We start from the raw sequence: 12,124 nt of genomic DNA on the forward strand, positions 1-12,124 counted from the left end.
TTAAGTGACCTTGGCATCCTTGTTGAAAATCATTTCACCATACAGAGTTTATGTCTGGATGCTCCATTCTATTCCATTGGTCTATATGCCTGTTTTTATGCCAGTATCACACTGTTTAATTACTGTAGATTTATAAGTTTTGAAATCAAGTACAGTACCTCCAACTTTGTCTTTCAAGATTATTTTGGCTCTTCAGGGTCCCTTGATATTCTATATGAATGGAAAAAAACACCATTGGGATTTGGATAGAGATTGAATTAAATCTGTGGATCACCTTGGACTGTCCTGACACCTTGACATTAGGTCTTGGGACGTGAATGAATACACAATGTCTTTCCATTTATTTCTATTTTCTTTAATTTCTTCCACTAATATTTTGTAGTTTTCAGTTGGACCATTCTTTTGCCTCCTTAAATTTATTCCTAAGTATTGTATTTAGATGCAATTGTAAGTGGACATTTTAAATTTTTTTCAGATTGTTGTTAGTGGATAGAAACACCTGATTTTTGTGTGTTGATTTTGTACCTTGCAACTTTGCTGAATTCATTTGTTAGTTCTGTGTGTGGGTGAGTTAAGTCTTTAAGGCTTTCACATGTCAGGTACGTTGTCTGTGAACAGAGATAATTTTTTTTGCATTTTGGATGCCTTTTCTTTTTCTTGACTAACTGCTCTGGCTTCCAGTATTTTGTTTTATAATTTCTATCCCTGTTGATATTCTCATTTTTTGAAAATCTTTTTGTTGATGTTGTTTAGTCTGTCCGTTTCTCATTTACTCACTGAGCATATTTGAGACAGTTTTTGGTTGAGATTTAGGTATTTGAAACAAGTCCCCTCTCCGTCTTTACTGAGTGGCCTCACGCCGCAAGGGGAGACCTTCCCTAATGAGCCCAACTTCAAGGCTCATGGTCCTCTCGGCCCTTTCTGGGTGTGCGTGGCCCCTGGGACTGCAGGTGCGCTTCCACCCAGTCCCCTAAACCCAGCTGCTTCTAAATGCCTCCATTTACACGAGCGTCTCATTCCCGCTTGTGCTCAGAAGCCTTGCGTCTGTTGTATCCCTCTGCCTGTGTACTCTCCCACCCGGCATCACGGGCCTGCAGACCACCTGCAACTCTAACATGCGGCTGCACCAGCCTGTTCCCAGCAGCCCCGGGCCTGGCGTCCGGATCAGCCAGCATCCCCATCCCTGATCGGGACAGGCAAACCACTCCACCCGCCGCCTCAGTCCACCCGCCGCCTCCATCCACCAGCACCCTCAGTCCACCCGCCGCCTCAGTCCACCCGCCGCCTCAGTCCACCCGCCGCCTCAGGGTGGCTTTTCCTTGTTTATGCATTGCTTGGTTCTTGCAGCTTCTCAACTGGTTTCTAAATTTCTGACAAAGCGTTAATGGTCCACATATTGTTGTTTATTGGGTGTTTCTGTGGGGGAAACAAGGGCCTAGTCAGCTGTCTGGATGTCGTCACCTAACATTGTTTAAAATGTTATTTTGGCCCCAGCCGGTCTGGCTTAGTGGATAGAGCGACAATGCCGAGCATGCTGCACCAGCAGGTAAAGCGCTCCAGGCGCATCGGCAGACAGGCCCTGGGGAGCTCGGGGCACAGAACGAGGGGCTGAGGTGAAGGACTCATCCAAACATTCAAAAGGCATGATGTACAAAGGTTGAATTGTTTAGATGGATGAAACGAAAAACATTAAGAAAAGGGTGAAGCTCTTAAGATTTTAAAGGAGTATCTCATTTGCTATTCCCTTCGAGGAGCAAAAATAAAACCCTGTGATGCCCTGACCTGTCTGGCTCAATGGATAGAGCGTCAGCCTGCAGACTGAAGGGTCCCAGGTTCGATTCCGGTCAAGGGCAAGTACCTTGGTTGTGGGTACATCCCCAGTAGGAGGTGTGCAGGAGGCAGCTGATTGATGTTTCTCTCATCAATGTTTCTGACTCTCTATCCCTCTCCCTTCCTCTCTGTAAAAAATCAATAAAATGTATTTTAATAAAACCCTGTGCCTGGGAATCCCTTCGGGGCCCCAAGGCCGTCCGTGCATTCACCTGTCCAAGGCCACTGAGCACATGAGATCTGCAAACTGCAAAAGCTCTGGTGGACTCAGGAGCTCGGATTTACCAGGGGAAACGGGGGGTTAGAATCAGGCGTTGTCTTTTTCTTTTTTTTTAAAATTTATTTTTAATTGTTTGAAGTATTACAAATAGTACATATGTCTTTTTTTTTCCCCCATTGACCTTCCCCCGGCCTCCCCTTCCCCCCAGTACATGCCTTTACCTGCCTGCCCCCCCACCCCAGTGTCTTGTATCCATTGGTTAGGCTTATATGCATGCGTACAAGTCCTTCGGTTGATCTCTTACAGCCCCCCCCCAACCTCCTCTGCCTTCCTGCTGTAGTTTGACAGTCTATTCAATGCTTCTTTGCCTCTGTATCTATTTTTTTCCCCATTTCTTTCCTTTAAAAAATCTTGCCTCTGCAGACTAGAAGTAAACGTATAATAACAAAAAATGTTTGAGTCCCAATTTCCGTGTTCAATAGTTTCAGGCGTTGTCTTGATTGTCCTGCCCTCACCTTCCAATGAGGGAAATTATCCTCCTTTCAGTACCCAGGTCCCAGCCCTCAGCACCTGCTGGGAGGTCCCAGGCCAAACTTCTGGATCTTCTTATTCAGGAAGTAACTTTTTTCTAGTACACCTGGTTTTTTTCTTCTAGGCATCAAAGGCGGGCCAGACAGAAAACTTCTAAGACGGAGAGATTAAAAGGATACGGGCAGAGATCAAAAGGAGCCCGGAGGTTGCATGTGTCTGGTAGAAAGTACTTAAAAACAAAACTGCGTAGTCTGGGAACTTCATAAAAACTAAATGTTAATGTGCTAAAACGGAGCCATTTAATGGTCTAAGTTCTCTTGGTGAACCATTCTGGATGGAGACAATAAACTGAAGGTAAAATTTCAGCCATTTTCTTTGCAGTCTGCTGAAAACCTGTCATAACAAGAGGACAGAATTTCTTTCCTGTCTGTGTAAATTTTGTAGGGTTTTGCATTTTCACAAATTTTAGCCAATTCCAGGTGCTGTCTCTGACACTTTTTATAGATTGGTCCTACTTTTTGTGCTTATCTGATGCGCCCTTCCTTCCGCATTTTATGTGCATCCTTGAAAAAGTGCCCAGCAGAGCTGATGCACAATCATGGGCTTCTTCGGTACTTCCTGTCCATCTTAACTGGGGTGACGTACTGGATGTCAGTGTTCTATCTTAAAAGGAACATCATCTTAATCCAATTTCCTTTGAGTCTTTGGCCACAAGATGAGAACTACAATTATCAAAGGTTTTTGAAATACTCTTTTCTAATATTTTTCTCATCCATTTTTATATTTTAGAACATTGTGTGGCAATTCTCGTAACATAGACCTACTGAGCTGGTCTCAGTATCTGACCAACTAACCAGGATGTATGTGGTGCGCACACAGATCTTTGCTCTAGATCCAGGGTTTCCTGGCTGTGGCTGCCATGGCATTTAGGGCTGGATAGACCCTTGTTGTGGGGGTTGTCCTGTGTGCCATGGGGATTGAGCAACCTCCCTGGTTTCTACCCCCACCAGGCGGCAGCACCCCTTCCTCAAATTGTGACGACCAAAAACATTCCAGACACTGCCCAACGCTCCCTGGGGACAAAACTGCTCATAATGGTAGCTGGTAGTATGGCTAAGAAAGAAAATTCTTATTTAAATCCTGCATAACTGAGGACAAAATGCTTCAGCATGGGAAACTGAATAGGCATCTGACTCCTTTTTTAATTTTTTTTTTATTGATTTGAGAGAGGAAAGGAGAAGAGGAGAGACAGACAGAAACATCGATGAGAGAAAATCATTGATCGGCTGCTTCCTGCACGGCCCCTACTGGGGATGGAGCCCACAACCCGGGGCATGTGCCCTTGACTGGAATTGAACCTGGGACCCTTCAGTCCACAGACCAATGCTCTATCCACTGAGCCAAACCAGCCAGGGCTTGCCTCCTTTGTTAAGAGCCATCTGTGATGTTCCCAGGCAATGAAAATTTGGAGAAAAGGGATATTTCAATAACAAGTCCTAAGTCCTATTTCCAAACGTTTATGCTCATTTTGACTAGGTGTTTGTTAAATTATAAGGTGAAGTTAAAGAGAATGATAAATTATTTCTGCATGAGAATAGACTTAACTGAAAATGTAAGAATGCTACGAAGGTGCTCTAAGTCAGCAGTCGCCAACCTTTCGGACCTCACGGACCACCGGTTGGTGACCACTGCTCTAAGTGAATTCTGTAAATAATTCCTTGAAAGAAAAAAAACGAAACAAAGGAAAATCCAAACCAGGATTGAAAGAAAACATTTATTGAATCAATACTTTCTTTTTAATATCTACAAGCCAACACTGAACTCACTTTATTCAAGAATGAACACAATGTACAAGAAAAAGTGTACTTATATTATAAAAATATGTCAATTTTATCTTTTGGGTGCTGAGCAGAAGTCATTTTAAACAAAATCAAGGCAAACTTGTTCTCTATAATGAAACTGCTATAATTTAATAACAAAATGAAAGCTAGTATACGCTCAGTATTTCTAAAGGCCAGGGATGCTGCTGCATTGGAAATGCTGAATCTGACCACCAGAGCTAACATTTCCACTCTATGCTTATTGGCACCGTTTCATGCCTAGATCACGAGAAAGCACCTGATTTACAGAATGCAGGTCACTGATAACAGAATCCATGTCGTTAGTTAAACCTTCATTCATTTTCCCTTGCTTAACAGTTATTAGCACGTATTTCAACAAAGTACTAACAGTCTATCCTATTTAATTAGCTTCAATTTCAAATGAGATACGTTGCTATGGGGACCAAATGACCTCCAAAATTTACAACCCCACCTATGAATGTGGGGACACTGCTTCCTCCACACTCTCAAATATCTTCAAGCCTTCCTAAAAGATGTGTTCAAGGTTCCTAGCTTAGAATTTTTGGTAATTTTCTCCTTGATTCACTGGCACCTTCCTTAGCATGTGCCCTTGCACACAGTGTGGCCACTGTGATGCCCGTGGCCTGCACAGTGCAGCCTGCGGCCCCCCATGCAGACACACTCCAGGGCACACGGAGTATTTTGGTCCTTGGAGAAGCAGAAAAAAATAGCAATTGGAAAAGCAAAGCAAATCATGAGTCAGGGAAGAGGGACCATGGCTCCCTGTACTGTTGTTCCATGCGTTCTATGACAAGTATAAAAATTGTACTAAAAATTTCTGAAGTCCAGGTAGAAGTAGACTAAATGGCACCAGTGGGGCAATGTCAGGAAAATCCAGTCCGTCTTAAAAAGCAGCACACAGCCATGTCAGTGGCAGGACACACAGGCTCTGGCATTTTGCAGAATGCAGTATCCCCTGTGAATTAGTGAGACCAGATGAAGTATAGTTTAAAAGTTATTAAACTGCAAAATACGTATTTTTGTTACTAAGCATAAATGTTTTTCCTTGACAGATCCTCTCTGCTGGAGACTGGCACTGTGAAGGCGGAAAGCCACAGGAGCACAAGGACTGAGTATCTGGCACCCCCTGGGGTGGGAAAGCGGGGGTGGGGGGGAGGAATGCTTTCATGTTTTGTCTCACAAACCTAATATTTATTCAGTTACATTTCACAAGGAGTTGGGACTAAGGGGAAGGAAAGAGGATAAAAAAAGAAGAGAAGATGATCACTTTCAATTACCCAATTCCTTAGGGCTAAGTTTTCAATGAACCCCATTCGCCGCGTGAAATGTTAATCTGACCACATGTAGTTAGAGCTGAACCAGACACAGGACTTACATGTTAGCAGACACAAACCACCAACTGGCTGAATGCTATGCCCTTGTGGGGAAGAAGCAGCATTTACAGATTCATCTGAAATACAGTTTGTGGAAGAATGAACATATTCTGCAACCAAAGCAAAGGTTTTCTCACCAATTCCATCAAGTCACCAGACAGGTTGTTTTCAGTGGCAACTTCCAGCAGAGGCCAGAGTTCAACACCCTCTACTGGACGACAAGACATTAAAACAAGGACCAACAGAGTGAGCGCAGAGAGCTGAGCGGCTGCTGCTCAGAGCCCAATGGAGGCGTCAGCACAACGCGGGGTGCACAGCCGTTCTGCTCCCTCCAGGTCCTCGCTCCCAAATAAATAGTGAACGTTTACAACAGAATGAAGGCCTTACAAACGCAAACTTGCCTTGTACTAGAATTCTCACTGAACAGACCAAACGTCGTATTTCTAATGAGCTACCAGTTACCATTTGTGTGACACGGGTGTGACTTGGCACCACAGCTAACCTCTCTAATAGCAGCAGTATCGCCAGCCCGGGGGCTCCCACACGCAGCAGCTTCATCGAGCATGCAGACATCCATTCTGCTGAAGTTTCAAGTGACTAACAATGATCATTGTGCTTGTGGGTCTCATACCTTCCAAAATATACATAAATGGTGACAAGTTAACAAATAGTAGCAGGTCCTTACTAATAAAATCATAAGGCAGGCGGAAAGAGAAACGTTAAAATGGGAAAAAATGCAAAACAGTGCTAGCATTCACAGAAAAGATCATGCTACGGTCAGATCCATGTTGATAAAAAATAAAATTTAAGCCACAATCTAAGAAACTCTGTCCAGGAGTCAAAGGCATGCGGCCAGCTGAAGGAAATGCAGGATTCATCCGACAGTAGCTTCTTCGGCGGAACAGTACGTCTCACTGGAGGGTCACAAGAGGATGGACAAGACGCCATCACACTTCATTTTGTCATTGAAAAGAAAAGCAATCACAAAAATTAAAGAATAGAAGAAGGAGAACACACAGAAATTCACAATACCTACAAAACCAAAAGAAACATCCAAGTTATTTTTACACTTTTGAGATGCATCCTTTTAAAAAGTTGATAATGAAAGATTTATCAACAGCACAGTTGATAAATTTTAAATATAAAATTACTTCACATGGGATTCTGTGCAGTATCAATGCTCAAAATAGTAACTTCACTCTTGTTTAAAGGACACCTGAGTTTCGTCTTGCCACCAGAATCTTCAAGCCTCCCCAACCAGATGTCTTAATGCACTTAAAGTTCTTCACGAGGAAAAGAGGAACCTACAATTAATATTCAAACTGCAGCAGTGCCTATTACCATCACTTAACACATTGCGGACCAGTAGTTTTATTGCTAGCTTTACCCAGTGGCCAGGTAAGTTTCTATTGAACGAGCACAAAAAAAGTTTTACATAAATGTCAAAGGCACGCTTTAAAATTAAATACCCATTGCATTATGAAGTTATTACATTTTTTTACAAGCTAATATCTTTTTAAAGTATGATACTTTGTAAAACACTATGTAATATGAAGAGAGAATTCTCATGATCCATCCACAATGTGTTAACATTTAGCCAAGTAAAATATTTTTGCCTTTTGTTCAGAATTTTTAAAAAAAGAGAAAAAACAAAATACAGCTGACCCTTGAAGAACGTAGGGATTGGGGCAGTTCCCCCACTCATCCCCCAGCACCGTTGAAAGTCTGTGTATAACTTTGACTTCCCCCAAAACTTAAATACTAGTAATAGCCTACTGTTATAGCCTACAATTATATTGACCAGAAGCCTTACCAATAAGTTGACTGACACATAGTTTGTATATGTATTATTATATAGTGTATTCTTACAATAAAGTTAGCTAGGGAAAATACATTTACAGTATTTATTGAAAAAAAGACAACCAATCCATGTACAAGTGGAACTGTGCAGTTCAAACCCGTGTTGTTCAAGGGTCAACTGTACGTATCTTTTAACCCCGATTTAATGAAGGCTGTCTATTCGCCAGCCGGGGCCGGCCATGTCTGAGCCTGGAGTACTCACGGGAAGGGCGGGCTATCCTGCCTTCGTGTCCACGAGCTGCATCTGCACCCCGGCAGACATGCCACCCCCGTAGCCTCCCTTGGACTGCATTTGGTTCTGAATGGAGCTAACCTACAACAAGACAAAACAGGACACAAGTCAGGAACTAAGGAAGTGCAACTAAGTGATTCTTAGCTCAACATTTTGGTTACTTTTTTTAGAAGAGTACTTTTTTATAGTAAAAAAGCTGTAAAAGATTTTTAAAGACATAAAATCTCTCTCTATAAAAGCCTAAGTGACCCTTATGAATGGACAACCAGCAGGTAGCTATGACGTGCAATGACCACCAGGGGGCAGATGCTTAACGCAGGAGCTGCCCCCTGTTGGTCAGTACACTCCCACAGCCAACCTCCCTCGGTCCCTCCCCCCACCCCAGCTGGCCGCCCCAATCGAGACTGGGCAAGTCGGCCCTGATCGCCCCAATCGCCAGCCAGGCCAAGGGACCCCACCGGGCCTCTAGTTTTAGAATAAAATAAAAGAATTCTTAAAGACTTAACATTTTTCTGATTAGGAGGACAGATAGTGAGGCTAGTAACTGAAACATTTTTTTTGCTACAACTCCCTTTCCCCCTACCTTCTCTACTTCGCTAATACAAAAAATCATTTTTGCAATTCTTGAGGCACTTGGTAACATTCCAAAAGAAGTCAAAAGGATACAAATCAGCCCTGGCCAGTGTGGCTCTGTTGGGTGGGCACAAATCCATGTTTTGGGTTCAATCCCAGGTTGGGGTGCATATGGGAGGCATCCAATTGATGCTTCCCTCTTTCCCTCTCCCTTTCTCTTTAAAATTAAAAAAAAAAAAAATTAAGTATACAAATCAGCCCAGCCAGTGCGGCTCAGTGGTTGAGGGTTGACGTATGACTCAAACTAGGAAGTCACGGTTCCATTCCCAGTCAGGGCACCTGCCCAGGTTGTAGGCTCAATCCCCAGTAAGGGGGTGTGCAGAAGGCAGCCTACCAATGATTCTCATCACTGATGTTTCTCTATTTCCCTCTCTCTTCCTCTGTGAAATCAATAAAAAAATATTTTAAAAGTATACAAATCAGCTTTCATTTCCTCCACCTTAAATACCTTAATTTACATGCATCTCACACAGATGATTATCTCAATTACTTATACTAGAATCTGAAACAAAAAGAAAACAGAAATTGGACCAACCCAAGATAAATTGTAAAAGTCCATGTGGTAAAATTTACATCCCTGATACAGTCTTAATATAGTCTGATAAACTAAAAAGTCTAAGAATCCAAAGATTTGGACATGGAGGGTCCAGATTTATTTATTCCTATTGGAACTCTGGTGTACTCTATCTTCTCAGAATATCAGGCTTCTTACCGGTAAAATGGTTAACATGATAATCTCTCCTAACTACTAGTACTTTATTGGGCTACTTTCTGATAGACTGGGATATATAAATATTGGGATATTTTCTTTTTCTGCTGAAAAAAAGGCAGGTTATTTGCACACTGTGAAGTACTCTTAGTGTGTCATTATTCCAATTTTACACCAACTAGAAGCAGTTTGGAAGCAAAGAATAAGAGAGTCCGGCCAGACTGCTAGCAAATGAAGCAACGAGGGGGTGATGACCGACAGTGAAGCGTCAGCACGCCTGCTACAAGCGCACTTTTTATTTGTACACTGGAGGCCCGGTGCACAAAATTCGTGCCCTGGGTGGGTGGGGGGGGGGTCCTCAGCCCGGCCCGTGCCCTCTCGCAGTCTGGGAGCCCTCGGATGTCCAACTGACGGCTTAGGCCCGCTCCCCACGGGAGAGGCTCCTGCCACCACCGCTGCACTTGCCAGCAGTGAGCCCAGCTCAGGGCTTCTGGCTGAGCGGCGTTTCCCCTGTGGGAACACACTGACCACCAGGGGCAGCTACAACTATCAGTGTCTGCCCCCTGGTAGTCAGTGCGTGCCATAGCAACCGGTTGTTCTGCTGCCTGGTCGATTTGCATGTTAGCCTTTTATTATATAGGATGATTCCAGGTAGAGTCCTTTTCCTTCAATTTCAAACTAAAGGACGTGGACTGGATATGTTAGGGTGATGTGGACATATAGTATTTTAACACAATAGAGCTACATTATAGAAAGAGTCACAGAATCCTTTTCCAGCAAGAAGCTAGTATGAAAGGCAGTCTTTGGGAAGAACAGTGTGTTTAGGAAAAAAAACTACAAGTCACTGACCATCCAATAATCCAGTGTGGCCGCTCCACACACACCAAGCCTAGGCCCTAATTCCAGCTGCTCAGGTTTGGGGATGGACAAACCTGAAACACTTCCTTGGATAAACAGCATGTCTGTAGTTTTGCCTTATTTGCACTATTATTGCCCAGGAGAACGGAATTTCCTCATGGACTCAGGCTTCTGCAAGTTAGAACTATTGCTGATCGTTCAGGAAACGGATTTCACAATACCCAGCCTGCAGTGAGAACAGAGCTGGGGGAGGCGAGTGCTGGGTTGTGGGGGCGGCCTATGGCTTTAAAGACGGCAGCAAGCTAGTATAAGCAATGGCTACAAGAGGCTTATCTAGTTCTAAAGAGCCAAAACACTTCATGAAAATTCCACTTCAGTAAGCAGAGAAGGCTTCCGGGAGACCGCAGGGCAGAGCCTCCCTGAGGGCCCGCTGACCCTGCGCCTCAGCTGAGGAGGCGGACCGGGAAGCTCCACACGGACAGTCCCCAGCTCTGCCCGCAACAGGGCAAGAGGGACAAGCCCTTCGTGGAGACCAAATGCAGATGGCAGTCCTAGGGAATTCTGAACTGTGCATAAACAAGATTTAAAAGTAAATACCACAAACTAAACACTTAATGTGTCTTATGTAGAGTTTAAAAACCTGAAGTGGTGAAGACATTTGTAGATAAGAAATTAAAATTCATCACATATAATAAGTTTCAAGCTATGCGTTCTATTAACAAGTCAGAGGTTCCCCTTAAGTCTTCACACACGCTGACCTGAGAAACAAAGCCGCTGATGACACGTGGGCAGCAGCCGAGTGACAGAGCCCTTTTCCTACCCACCTGCCACAGACAAGCTGCTTCCTTTCACAGAAGATACAAATCATCCCTTCGCTCACCTAGTAACTGAACCGCCAGGCTTGTTTGCTGTATCCAGGACAATGATCTACCTATTTTAAAGCTGTTCTCTTGTTAAGCCTTTGTTAACGCTGCCCAGTGAATGAGTGTATACAGATAATTCTGTGTTTATAAAAGCCCACTGACTTTCAGGGTCTAAACGCGTTGAAGATCACTGAGACATCTGTTTACTGTAGACACCGGGGAGAGACCCTCGATAATGGCTTGTCTCAGGGCGAAAGTGAGGCAGAGCTGATTTAAAAACTCCCTCATTTGGTGGCGCATCTATTATCCTGCACTGTTTTTCTCGAAGATAAAATTAAGGAATAAGAGAGTTCAGCTGATTAAATCGAAATTCTATTCTGAAATTCACTGAAATCTCTAGAAAAGACAGCCAAAAGAACTTTTATTTTTACCTCTGATTCTTCCTAGCTTGTTGCCAAATCCTTTAAAGTACATATTCAGTTATGAAGAGTTTAGTACTGGAAATAGAATGAAGTACTTGGCAAATTAGGTGACAATAATTTTTCATTGGTCACTTTATTCTCTTCTATGCTGACATTATGTGTTTATATTCGATGTCTACAAAGGCATCTACTAGTGTAACATTAAAAACATACACCTGTGTCTCAAGGCCTCATCTGCATGTTCCACCAACATACTTACTGAATTCATTCCACTGAACAGGTCTCCTGATCCTACATGAGCTGTGTGTACAAAGTTTGTTGGTTCTCCAATCATACTTCGGTCAATCCGACGACGCCTTTTCTAAAATATGAGAACAAAGAAAATGATCTTATTACCAAAAAGCTTATTCTGATGGATATACATACTATGGATGAATGGCTCTGTTTAATAATACAATAAATTTGCTCAGGGGCCCTGGCTGGTGTGGCTCAGTTGGTTGGAGCATCATCCCATACTGGAAAGGTTGTGGGTTCAATTCCTGGTCAAGGTGTGTAAGGGAAGCAACTGATCGATGTTTCTCACATCAATGTTTCTCTCTCTCTCTCTCTCCCCCTCCCGGTCCCTTCCTCTCTCTAAAATCAATTTTAAAAATGTCCTCAAGTGAGGATTAAAAAAAAAAAAAATTGCCCAGGACACAAAAATACCTGAATCTTGGACTACCACAACTACT

The 12,124-nt window shown here is 43.2% G+C and overlaps 1 protein-coding gene across 3 annotated transcripts in view; it reads right to left on the reverse strand.

Moving 5' to 3' along the window:
* Positions 1 to 4,336: 4,336 nt before the first annotated feature.
* CDC42SE2 (CDC42 small effector 2) overlaps positions 4,337 to 12,124 on the reverse strand; it is a 102,954-nt gene continuing 95,166 nt past the window's right edge. For 2 of the 3 annotated variants that reach the window (XM_080672899.1, XM_080672898.1), the window contains exons 4-6: positions 11,653 to 11,754; positions 7,879 to 7,989; positions 4,337 to 6,768 (exon numbers count right to left, since the gene is read on the reverse strand). In XM_080672899.1, coding sequence (XP_080529025.1) covers positions 7,891 to 7,989; positions 11,653 to 11,754 — 201 coding nt within the window. In that variant the 3' untranslated portion in view covers positions 4,337 to 6,768; positions 7,879 to 7,890. Of the gene's footprint in view, positions 6,849 to 7,878; positions 7,990 to 11,652; positions 11,755 to 12,124 lie in introns of all 3 variants that reach the window. The other variant, XM_080672900.1, reaches the window with a different exon arrangement.

This window comes from Plecotus auritus (assembly GCF_963455305.1).
Source record: "Plecotus auritus genome assembly, chromosome: 6".
Classification (NCBI taxonomy): domain Eukaryota; kingdom Metazoa; phylum Chordata; class Mammalia; order Chiroptera; family Vespertilionidae; genus Plecotus; species Plecotus auritus.